The sequence below is a fragment of the Haemaphysalis longicornis genome, unplaced genomic scaffold (assembly GCF_048455015.1).
Source record: "Haemaphysalis longicornis isolate Haplotype H1 unplaced genomic scaffold, Haemaphysalis longicornis Haplotype H1 scaffold_33, whole genome shotgun sequence".
In the NCBI taxonomy this organism is placed as follows: Eukaryota; Metazoa; Arthropoda; class Arachnida; order Ixodida; family Ixodidae; genus Haemaphysalis; species Haemaphysalis longicornis.
In genome coordinates, this window is record NW_027526346.1 from 2,204,861 (window position 1) to 2,216,700 (window position 11,840).

The 11,840-nt window shown below is 44.7% G+C and overlaps 1 protein-coding gene across 1 annotated transcript in view; it reads right to left on the minus strand.

Annotated features, from left to right (window-relative positions):
* Nucleotides 1–8,770, minus strand: part of Yata (N-terminal kinase-like protein yata) — a 38,501-nt gene extending 29,731 nt beyond the window's left edge. Inside the window, exons 1-6 of the mRNA XM_077705456.1 lie at nt 8,374–8,770; nt 8,140–8,199; nt 7,959–8,039; nt 7,723–7,842; nt 3,767–3,984; nt 1,663–1,753 (exon numbers count right to left, since the gene is read on the minus strand). Coding sequence (XP_077561582.1) covers nt 1,663–1,753; nt 3,767–3,984; nt 7,723–7,842; nt 7,959–8,039; nt 8,140–8,199; nt 8,374–8,487 — 684 coding nt within the window. The 5' untranslated portion in view covers nt 8,488–8,770. The remainder of the gene's footprint in view (nt 1–1,662; nt 1,754–3,766; nt 3,985–7,722; nt 7,843–7,958; nt 8,040–8,139; nt 8,200–8,373) is intronic.
* Between the last annotated feature and the right edge of the window lie 3,070 nt (nt 8,771–11,840).

Here is an 11,840-nt window from a genome sequence, read left to right on the forward strand (position 1 = left end):
CACTTTCTAACGAATTGATCCTCTATGAGTTTACCTGATTAACAAGTGCGTTTTGTAAACCGGTGCATCTTATACACCGGTGCGGCTTGTATACATTTCTTTTTTTTTCCCCGGAAAAACTGTCCCTTTGAGGGGGTGCGACTTATACAAAAGTGCGACTTATAGACTGGAAAACACGGTACCTGTCCAGACGCAGACGCTGTTCAAAGAATCAAGGTTTCTGCGTGAACTAAATTGTTAGCCGTATCTGTCGTCAGGTGATGCTGAACTCGTTTAATTTAATGCGCCTGCGTTTAACTTTACAAAATTGATCTGCTTTCTTTTTTTCACATTTTAGCTCCGCGCCGGGACTGCTAGCGCCATCTCTTTTTGACAGCATGAAGACGAAAGCACAGCCAAAATATTTTTTTGTATATTGCACAGGAATACATGCGAACAGGATTCAGCCCTTGTTTTACTAGCTCTTTCTAATGAAGTATTCTTTCCTCTATGCTCCCTCCTGTTTTATGAACTGGATTGAAAACGATCTGGGATGCTTGTGGCTTGCAGGAACAAAGCTGCAGATATTTGAACATAAATTCGACGGTCTTAAAGGGACCCTGCAACACTTACCATCGACTACTAGGAATGTATTTTGGGGTAAATCTCCCAGCAAACTCCTCCCGCAAGAATTATGGAAATCCATTCACTATCACCAAAAACTACGCGCGATGAGAAATCGCGCATAATTGTTTCCTCTCAACTCGACCGCGGACAATGCGACGAAAGCTGCGCGCTCTCTCCTAGAGAGGGGGGCGGCTCACGGCAACTTCTCCGGCGGCCTTCGATATATCACATGCCGGGTAGTTTTCTCCTTTTCTCCTAAACGCGGAGGGGTCTATTTCCGGTCTGGTGCCACAAAAAAGCAGGCATGGCTGCCTGCTCGCAAGTGCACGCTCAGGCTGGTAGGGCGTTTTTGAAGCAATAAACATTTGTTGTCATGCGATCTGGCTGAAAGTAAAGTATTAAGTTCGTCACTCAAACTCCACGCGTACTCAAAACACAAAAGACGTCAAAACTGTGCGTACAGGCTCAGGCATAGAAGAGGTTGGTACACAGCACCGACAACGGCGGATCGTCACAGGAAATGCGAGAAATAAGCCAATAGGCAGCCATGGCCTCACTGATGTCGCTTAGGCCATGCCAGGGGGTGCATAATGAGGAAAATTGAAGGGAGCGCTCCGTGTTTTTCACAGCGATTTGCGCGCTCACCGCTTCATGTGCGCGTGTAATATTTGTCCCAGGTATTCCTGGCAGTGTAATCTAAACGTCGCGCATGTTTACTTGCACAGCTCAAAGAGTGTTGGAGGGTCCCTTTAAGGAAACGTGTTAAAAAAAAACAATGTAATAAATGATGTGAGGTCTGTTTACTGACACTATTTATCCTCCTTACTTCACGGCTCCTAGAATTCCCTACATCTGCTAAAGATTCCCTTTATCCCTTTTGGCTCAAAATGACAGCTGAAAATTCCCCCCAAAAAAGGGAGGATTTTCTGCACGGGACATCCCTGACCATAACGTGGAAATGGCTCATAACACAACACGACCGACAGGATGCAATGCGACAAGAAGAAACCATTTGCAGAGAAAATGAGACGTGCAAGCAGACAGAAAAGCACAAACCTTTCCCGGAGATTCTAGGTGGGATGACCTGGACAAGGGTCCATTGAATACCTCCCAGATAAGGCAGCCAAGGCCCCAACTGTCTCTTGCCCTGTAGGGAACAAGGCATGTAAGCCGAGTTAGCATCACTGCAATTAGGCTTAGGCCATATTCAGTTTTATGGGACTGTTTCTTTTGAAGGGACCGTGAAAATGAAAACTTTGCTTGAATCCAAAGACTGGGCCTTTTTACCCCTCACTACATTCTCGCCCCATGAAAAGCACTACCACCCGAACCCAAGGATTTGTAATTAGAAGGGCTCATTTCAGGCTACTCGCGATCCCTCCCTATCATTTGCAGAGTAATTTCAAAAGCAACCAAATATTGGCAGTCAGTGTGCTGATGTCATACCAGACGACAATTGGCACAATTCAACAGGAACCAGAAGTAGCCCCATTAACAATCAATCTTCACAAAACCTAACGGTGAGGTGCGGCGGCCATGAGTGTGATACTTCCAACGGCAAAATACTTGCTTCAAAGATTATTGGGTAAGAATTTGAGAACTCCCGGACAACTGAATCACTGACTCTAACAGCGCAAGTGGCCAAAGTGGCCAATAGAGCAGTATGAAGAAAATCCCAGATAATTACAGCGCTAAACAGCCATAGAAAGACGTGTTAAATAGTGACCCAGAAATGATGTCGTGCCCACACGTCTTAGCTCTCTATCAGTTCAGTCAGGGATCTAAAGTAAAACCCTGGGGCAAGGCATTCAACCACCTCCACTTCCTGGAGCACTTTTAAGGAGCAATTGCTCTCACTGTATCCCCTGATATCTGCCCATGGCAGCGATTGTTTTTACACATGTATATAAAAAAAATTAGCCATGCATCCGCTCACCCCGCTGCAAATGACGGCGCAAGATGATAGTCGTCTGTGGCCCCTGCCACGTAAAATACCTATCTTCTCTTTTCCACTTAACTCTCCCCCCGTCCCACTTCTCCCACCATAAGAGTGGAGGTTTGCTCAAATCAATTCAAATTCACCGCATTCAACTGCTTGCACCATCTACTTGAGCATGCTGCCACTGTTCGACTTCTTGGAACCCCACCTCGAGGGCTAGTGTCGCATGTAAGCGGTTTTTGTATTTTGGGGTCGGAACATTGTTTTTACGGCATATTTTTTTAATTTCCCATCCCAAAAATCACGCAGCCATGTATATCTAATAAAAAAAAACACTGCAAGTATCACTTTCGTATTGATGTTTTACCTCAAATATGCCTAATGTTTTCTTTTTGTTCAACAATGTTCACAAGTATGAACATAACAACCTTATTTGGTAGTTTGGAAATGTTTTACCTATATAAAGATATCAGTCAAAAATTTTTTTAACTTTTGGCTGGGAGGCTAAACCGACGGGCAGACAAACATACAGACAGGCTAAAATTCTTGTGTGTGAGTAGCCAAAGAATGGCTATCATCTCCAAAATTTGCTTGTACTATGCATGCACATGTATAGAAGTTGCACCGAAACATCATGATGATAAACATTTGTTTTGCTATAAGTAAAGTCAGAGACAAAATGAAAAGTCAAATTACAAAGGCACATATGCCGCAATGGCACTTTAATTCCCACAAAACGTATTCATAAATTTTGAGTTTTCTTGTTCATATTTTTGCATTTCTGCACCACCTCACGATGAGCACATGTACACTTGGCCGTGATTATGTGCACATATACGCCACAATAAAATGTCAATGTTTTTACTTTACCAACCATTTGTAAACTGCATATAAAGAACCAAAATATCGATTTCACCCACAATCCTTTAAAATTTGTGGCTGCTTTAACTGACCTCCCAGCCAATCCAATCCAGGCAAGTGTGCCAGCGAGGGAACTGCCACAAAGCTTCCAAAGCATCTCCATTGTTTCTTGCGCTCCTAATTACTTTATTTCATTAAATCCAGTCTGCTTCACAAATGGCAAGTTTGTTATCCTTATCTGGTGATTCATCAAACTCCAAAACCTGTATTTTTGACGTCACAGTCCTTTTAAGATGCCCTGGCACATCAGGACGTTTTTGCAAGCCGTTCATTAAACAAGCATCCCAAGACTGATCACACCATTTCGGCCCGGGCTTCTTGTGGGAGGAGTCCTTCAGTTCCGGAGGAGTGTAGCACTCCAAGGCAAGAAGGCTCTTCCTCGGTGGAGTTTCCGTGACGGGACACATGTACTCCACGCCCCCTATCTTCCACTCCCCCGCGCGGTTGACGAACACGGACGCCGAACAAATGTTGTTGTGGCTCAGGCCACAGTCCCCAGTCAGGAAACCCAGTCCTTTCTGCAAAAAAACGAGAAGCAAGCACACGCACGAGAGTTATGATCGAACGTGTATTCAAAAAAGAGAAAAACAATAAAAAACGATCAAGTATCAGACGAGTATTCCCGAGTAACGGTCGAGTATTCACAAAATGATGGGGTATGCGTGGTCTGCGGAAAAGAAACAGAAACTATGCGGCAGATAGTGTTAGAATGCGAGGGTATCCATCCAAATCTACATGAGGGAAATATTCAGCCTCTAGAAGCCCTAGGGTTCAAGGGTAGCACAGAGGAAGTTAACTTCAAGGCTGTCGAGGCGACCAAAAGAAGATTAGAATGCTGGAGCACGAAAAGCAAAGAGGGGAATATTGCCTAAGACAGTCACCACCTGTAACAGAAAAAAAACGTATTTTGCACCTAATAAGTTCTTTGTGCCTGCCCTAAGCAGCACTAGTATTAAACCAAGAGTATAAAACATAGGTATATTAGTCCTTTTTGGCAAGATGACACGTCATTACCCCACTACAAAGGGGAAACCAATAGCAATCATCATCATCATCAGCTTGGTTTGCTGCAGTTGTCGAAATACGACAGCCTTCTGCCACCTCGCCTCGTAACACCCTCCTTTCCCCTCCTCCCACCCCTCATCCTTTTCCTCTTCTTCAAATGATGAATGCAATGTAAATGTTCCCACATTCCCACTGCTCTCGCCCCACCTGTTAGGAGGTTTCTGCTCTGCTTGGCGCAGCCCCATCCAACATTTTGTTTTGTTTGCTTTTACTTTACCTGTCTTCGACGGCGTTTTTTTTAAGGCAGTGTCTATTATCACGGCAACCGTGAGAATTACCATCAGAAATTTCTCAGGGCAGCTGGCTCTGATTGGCTAAACACTCCACCCGAAGATTCTCTGGGACCAATATTCCCTACGATCTCGTTCTTACAGCTGCTCCTATGGCGCTGTGGTATAGTACTGGCTTTTTAACACCAAAACCCAGGTTCGAATCCGGCATTGATGAAGTTTCTTTTTTTTTTTTTTCCCAAAGCTTTCGGAATTTCGTAAGTTTTCGCTCATCGTCATTTTGCTTTTTTTATTCTGGTTATTACTATATCAAGACACCGACGCACACGGCTTCTAGAATGGGTTGGATTAGGTTTAATTTAGGTTGCGTTCTGCGTCATTGGGTTGGGTTAGGTTAGCTTTGTTGCAGTTGAGCTCGATTTGAGCAGGTTATAATACGTTCGGTTATGTTACATTAGGTTCGGTGAGGTTAGGTTATGTTGGGACATAATATTATTCAGTGAATTTTAAGCCAGCTACCTTTTAAGAAACTGTTGTGAGAATTTCCCGGGGGTAATTCTCACAGCTGTCGGGAGGTTAGACTCAGGTTTTCTTAACGCATCGGTGTTTTTTTTTTTGTGTGTTTGTTAACGTAAAAAATATTTCAATATGTGTTAATTCAAAGAATGCTGGTACTTTAGGTTATGCACTTACATTTTACTTCAAATATGGCTGCGGTTTGTGCTGAATAACGTGGACATGTACCTAGGAGGCATGGCAGCGGTTTTATCAGTTTGGAATGGTCTTGATTATATGTACTCCGCGTTCAAGCATTCTTTTCCATGTTTTCCCGCTGAGTGGCCGAATCAAGTGATAGGCAGACACACAGAAAGACCGAAATTTTCACGTTAGGTAGCCTAAGAAAGACTATCAACTTTAGAAGGACCCTGAAGGTACCCAGCAAGTTGGTTTCAAACGAAAGTCTGACCTTCCCATAGCCATTTTAGTATCGATACGGTGCTGAAAGTTGCCTAAATTGCTGAGAAATCACTAATCAAGCAATGCATTTCCCTTTTTCATTTCTCTCACAGTGATTCTATGACGCAAACAGCAGCTGCTGTTTGCATCATGATAAACCGGAAGCAAGTGAGGCAGCAGTGATGTATGGAGGTATCGAAGCAACTGAATACAACAGTACAATGTACCAAGCGGTTTCGTTAGCTTGGTCAAATCTGTCGTGCTTTCTCGAACTCCCATGCCCTTCGCTGCTTCGCACCACTAAGCATTTATTTATGCAACCCATGATCAGCATTGACATTTTGATGAGAAAAAGCATATTGTCCTTTTTACGCTCCGTAAAGGTTGGCGTCGAACCAACCGCTCGTGCACTGCACGCCTTCTCGCGTAGAGGTTACCACCACAAGAGTGGAAGAGTAGCACCATCTAGCGCTAGACATTGCGTGCACTTTAAAATACAAACTTTAGCCAAAATAACCGGTCCTATGTTTTCTTAGCCCAGCAAAAGCCCGCTGAGAATCATAGTTTAAGTGGCTACGCTCACACTACTGCACAAGGGTTACAGTTATCTGGCCAAGTATTGCATCGAAACCGAAACATACATGTTGGCATTTGGCGGCAGCGCGTGGTCTATAGGTAGGATTGTTTGTTTTCGGATAAAACGCGATTTTACCCGATTCTTACACCCCGAACATGTTTCAAGAGATTCGGGTTGATCCCCATTTCTCCCCGCATGGACCTTTTCAAAGGAGCGATCGATCTGCACGATTTTTACTCCCCCCCCCCCCGATTTTGAAAAAATATAAAACCCGAAAACGAACAACCTTATCTATAGGCTGGGCTCCCATGATATTGTTTCTAGCACTCTCTTTGTTCTTTGACATTCAAGCCTGACACTACAAAAATTGTGACGTTCTGCCGTTCTTCACCAGTACTTGCTGGAAGCCAGCCCCACAAACACACCTTCCAAACTCATTGAGTATCGAAATTACACTACCACCCGCAACCTCAGGCTGGAAAGTGCTACCCTGACATTGCTCTGCCTAGCTAATGGAAGTTGTGTTGTTGAGAGAACCTTCTCCCAGTTGAGAATACGCTCAGCGATCAGACAGGCCCCGAATGAAGACCCACAATTAGTTGCGCAAGCAGACCACAATAATGTATGCAAACAAGGATGAGGGAACAATCGATGAACAGCTATTCGTGAATAAAAATTTTCATTTGCTAGAAGTTATCAATGCTATTCTCCGTCATTATTTAGCCATTTCCAAACAAACAGCAAATTTCAGTGAGCATTTTGAAAAAAAAAAACACGGAAGTCCCACCAAATACCAGCTTGAAATAAACACAAATTTTAATGCGTTGGCGCTAAAAAGTTCATTATACCCTAAAATAAACCGAGTGTATTAAAATAAACGTAGTGCATCTGTCGATTTAGCATAAAAAAACCCAAATTTCGGAATTGTTTCACAAAAACACTGGATTTGCCCCCCAATATCAGTTCAAAAAATAGCACCCAATTTTTACCCCCCCCCCCCTCCCCCGATTTAAAAAAAATATAAAACCCGAAAACGAACCCTATTCTTCTATAGGCTGGGCTACCATGATATTGTTTCTAGCTTTCTCTTAGTTCTTTGACATTCAAGCATAACACTTCAAAAACGTCCAGTCAAGTTTTTACACACCTGTGAAGGCATATGGCGAAAATATGTCACGCAATTGTCTATACTGCGCAACGTACACCAAAAGTGGCTGACCCTTCCGGTGTAAGTTGTACGGTATGGCCAGTGGCGGCAGCACCGGCCTTCATGTTGTCTCTATTTTCTACCTTATTTGACAAAAGCTACGCACGAGTGGTATATTTGTGTTATCAGTGAGCTAATCTATCGATCTAGAACAACTCGTACCTTGACTGCACTGTCTCTTTAAACGTACAACTCGTTGGCGCACCAATGCGACACTCACCGTAATCTGGTACAGGCCCCACGAAGCAGCCAACCTCTTCTCCTCGTCTTTTTTTGACAGCTCCAAGTGAGTGACAAGAGGCTCAACCGATTCTGTCACTAGATAGATCACTTTTTCAGTCTGCAAGCAAGCGCGTAATGTCAGTTTTAATAACCAGGCTTTGAGAGTGGCGCGCAATGAGCAACAACGAAAGAAAATGCTCGCAACTAAACCACCGCAGAGGAATTTTCACGTACCTCGAGGCTGTCAACGTATTGTAAAATGTTTGGGTGCCTAAGCGTTTTGAGCCTCTTGACACATGCTTTGGCGATGTCCAGCTAGAAAGATTCCAGGCACGGTATAGTCCAGTGTCATGCATTCGTTAAATTCGTTTTTCTTTCCAGAAATATATTGGGCATATCAAATGTCAAAACTTACCAGGCCCTCACTGCCCACCTTCGCTTCGAAGACAAACACCGACACGTCTTGATCGCTACCCTGGAAAGGAAAGTACCCATCCAGTGAGCAAACAGTAAATCCCGGAAGTGCCCACGCCGGAACGAAACAAACAGGCGTCAATGCACCCAGCCGCCGTCGCGTCATTGACGATGAATTGCCTCAACCAAGTGCCACGACACATTCAAGATCAGTTAGAATGCGACGCAGCCGTACCTTCTTCTTTCCTTTATGCAGCTGCCAAAACGACTTCTCTTCTAGACCGGGGACGACCTCGCCGATTTCGTAACCGAAGTCCTTGGCCGGATCTCTCGCAAAGAAGGACCACATTTTGACCTGTCGACACAAACAACGCACCCACTTCCGACGATAGTTGAGGCCGTCACTAGCGGGCTGCGGCGCAAAGAATGGCTTGTCGGGGTCAGATCGCGGGCGAAGCCGCCGGCGTGCCGTGCGTCTTCTTATCTGTATCTATCGGTCCCAAGGCGTTGCAGTTTCATTTGTAATTATCAACTAAGCACCGTGCAAACTGCAAATCTCACAACACTCCACATCTGCGATTGAGCTCGGGGCGCTGACTGATGCTTCCCATGATGCCTCTTGGCAACGACGCACATTGTTTGCAGCTGCGGCTAAGAGTTTCCGCCGAACGCAGCCTCCAGGCGATGTAGGAACGTAAGGCCGTAGGGCCGTAATCGTCAAGAGCCGCGTAACTTCGAGTTGAAGCGTCGTGCGCGGTGACGTACTGGTAAAGACGTAGGGCACGACCTGGGCACGACAGCCCAAATTTCTTCGCGTGCAAAATGTGCAAAATATGGTAAAAGTGAAACAGAGAGAGATAGAAAACTTGTGAGTGTGTGCGCCATAGAGTTAATACTACTGACTCTAGAGCAAAAGCTGCCCGGCCAGCCCGTGCATTGAAACCGTGCTACACCCGGGCGCTGACATGATGCCACCCTCACAGCGTTGCCCGCTGCCTTTTTGCCTACTAGAGTTGGCGGCAGTAGTCGGTATTCACCTAGTAACCAACGCATTCCATCATGGCAGCCACCGTTGCTGTGAGTGCGCCGTGAAAACTTTGCTGTGCAGAAACGTTTTGTGAAGCTTTTCCTGTTGTAGGTAGCGAACTTTTGTGCCATGCTGCCGCGTTGGATGCAGTTTTGCATTCTCCGCAACTGAGAAGGGTAGCGCCTAGATTAGCGGGTACTTCGTACGCTCGGAGAGGTAGCTTTTGCGGGTGCGTCAGGGGAGTTCGGTCGTCGCTTCGGAGTTGAGCGGACGTGTTTTTTCGTGCTCCTGTGCTTCGGAGGGGCTTCATTTCGGCGGCCCGCGCTTGCGGGCCGTTGGACGTCGACTGGCTTTCGCTCTGCTGGTGTGGGCGGTCGAGTGCCAGCTCCCGCCCCCCCCTTCCCAGTACCCGTCTCCAAAGCGGTCGGGACCGCCGCAGACTTCGCTCTTCGTCGCACCATGCTCGCCTCCGCGCTTCACTGTTCCCTTCGAGGTTTCTCGTCTGCCGGACGCAGCATTACGCCAGCCAACAGTGTTCGTGGTGTGTTGTGTGCGACGGAATCGACCACAGTGGAACTACTCTTCTCTACTCTTTCCTCACCTTTCTAATCTTTACTTTTCTTTCTCCTATCCTATTTCCCCAACTATTCCCGCTTGCGGACTGTGTTAAATGCAGGTGAGCTCCCATGAGAGCTTAATAATATCCCCAGTCCATTTATTTTCCTGCTTCCTTTAACAAGAAATCCCTTCCCCTTGATTGCCTTTTTCCCCTGATTTTTTTCCTGGTGGCTTCCCCTGTATTCGCGCGTGCGCTGTTTCTGTATATATCATTTTGTGTGTGCTAAAAGAGTTCAGTTGATATGCAGCGCTAGTCCTGTGTAGTCTTTTCTTTGTTGTCCCATCTGTACCGCGCTATTTTAACATGTTTCACACGCCTCCCCCCCCCCCCCCCCCCACCACCCTGTATGCGTCAGCTGATTGTTTTTGCAATCTATTGAGGTGCTCTTTACAACTACTTGCTTTTCTAGCGAATGGAAGTTCGAACTGGACAACACTTACAAGAAATGCATGTAAATGGAAATCGCATTTGTGACTGCACTTTATGCTTAAACAAACATGCTTTCTGTGCCTGTTCCTGTGCCTGTCTATGAGGCCCCTGCAGCACGTGTGTCAACTTTTTTCTCCAGTTGAAATGCTTTTAGGTAGTGGCCCTTGCATTAGCTTAGATTCAATAACCGTAGAATACCCAAGCCTAATATTACTAAGTTATGTGCATCAAGAAACTCTCTCAAGAAATTTTCCGTTTTTCTAGGTATACGCTTAGAGGATTTGTCATTGATTATATGCTTCGGGACGTCACACAAGGTACATGATTAATGTTGTCAGGTTACATTAGGTCGCAATAATTCTATTTAATAGTAGCTTAAACAAAATCTCGACAAAAGCAAACCAGAGACTAGAAGATATCATGTAGAACGTGCATTTCCATTCTGGGTTTGTGGAACTATAGCTTTCAGTACTTCCAACTACAAAGAAAGTAGTGCAAGTGTTCATTAGTCGCTGCAGGGCTCTTTACCTTTTAGAATTTCATGCCCCCTCTCCCAGAATAAAGAAAGAGGAAAATTGTGTGAGGAACTAACTATTTCCAGCAAAGCTATGGCAGGTTTAACGCCAATAAACAGACAGGGTTAAAAGCCAAAAAACCTTTTTGAAGAAAAAACAATTTCATGATAAAAAACCTAAGCACTGGAGAAGAGGAGAGGAATGAAATAAACAAATACAAGCAGAGGCAGCATCAAAGAGCAAAAAATCAACAAAGCAAAGGCAGTTCGTCACGAAAGATTCCACGATGGAGCAGACACTTCAGGAGAAATTTTAAAAAATTAGAAATTATGTACCCTATTTACATTATGTACACAGAAAATCAGACATATTTCAGTGGTTTTAGACAAGATGGAGCTCAAGTATCCAAATCAGTTCTTGCCTTGAAGAAGCAGATTGCAGTGATTAAGAGAGAAAAACAGTCACAGGTGCTGTAGGGGTGTTACCAGCATGCAGCATCCTTCGTTTGCCCATTTTGTCACTTTGCCTGCTTCTTTTATGCCTATCTTTTTTTCGCCCATGGTGCTGTCTTTGTACTGGCCATTTCCTCGCCATGGTTTTTTTTCTCCCGAATTTTTTATCCTTTATTTTATGCCAGTCCTTTCCTTTCCTTTCAAGTTTACTGTTCTCATTTCCACATGTAGCACAGCCAGCTGCACAGTTCTTCTTCTTTCCTTGGTTAACCTCCCTAGCTTTCTTCTACAGTTTCTTCCTTTCTTTGAAGTCGCACATTAGGTCATCTTAGCCTTGCTCTTACCATCACAAACTTCCCTAGAGGTCTGGTGGTATTACTGGTGGTGAAATAAAATTTGTTGGATAAGAATTGCTTGTACATATGACCCTCTTGCTTTTTCTGTGTTTATTTTTGCTTCTGATACACGGACTGATGGCATTGCGATGGCCCACTATTTTTGATGAAAATAAGAATGCTGATGACCACAATCTGAATGAGCATTAGCCAGAACTTTCATAATCAGCTACAGCATTACTGGAACCCAGCTTCGGTAATGCAACTTCGTCATCATTCTTGTTGCTGTGAGCACGCTGGAATGGAAGCGTGGAAATTCTACAAG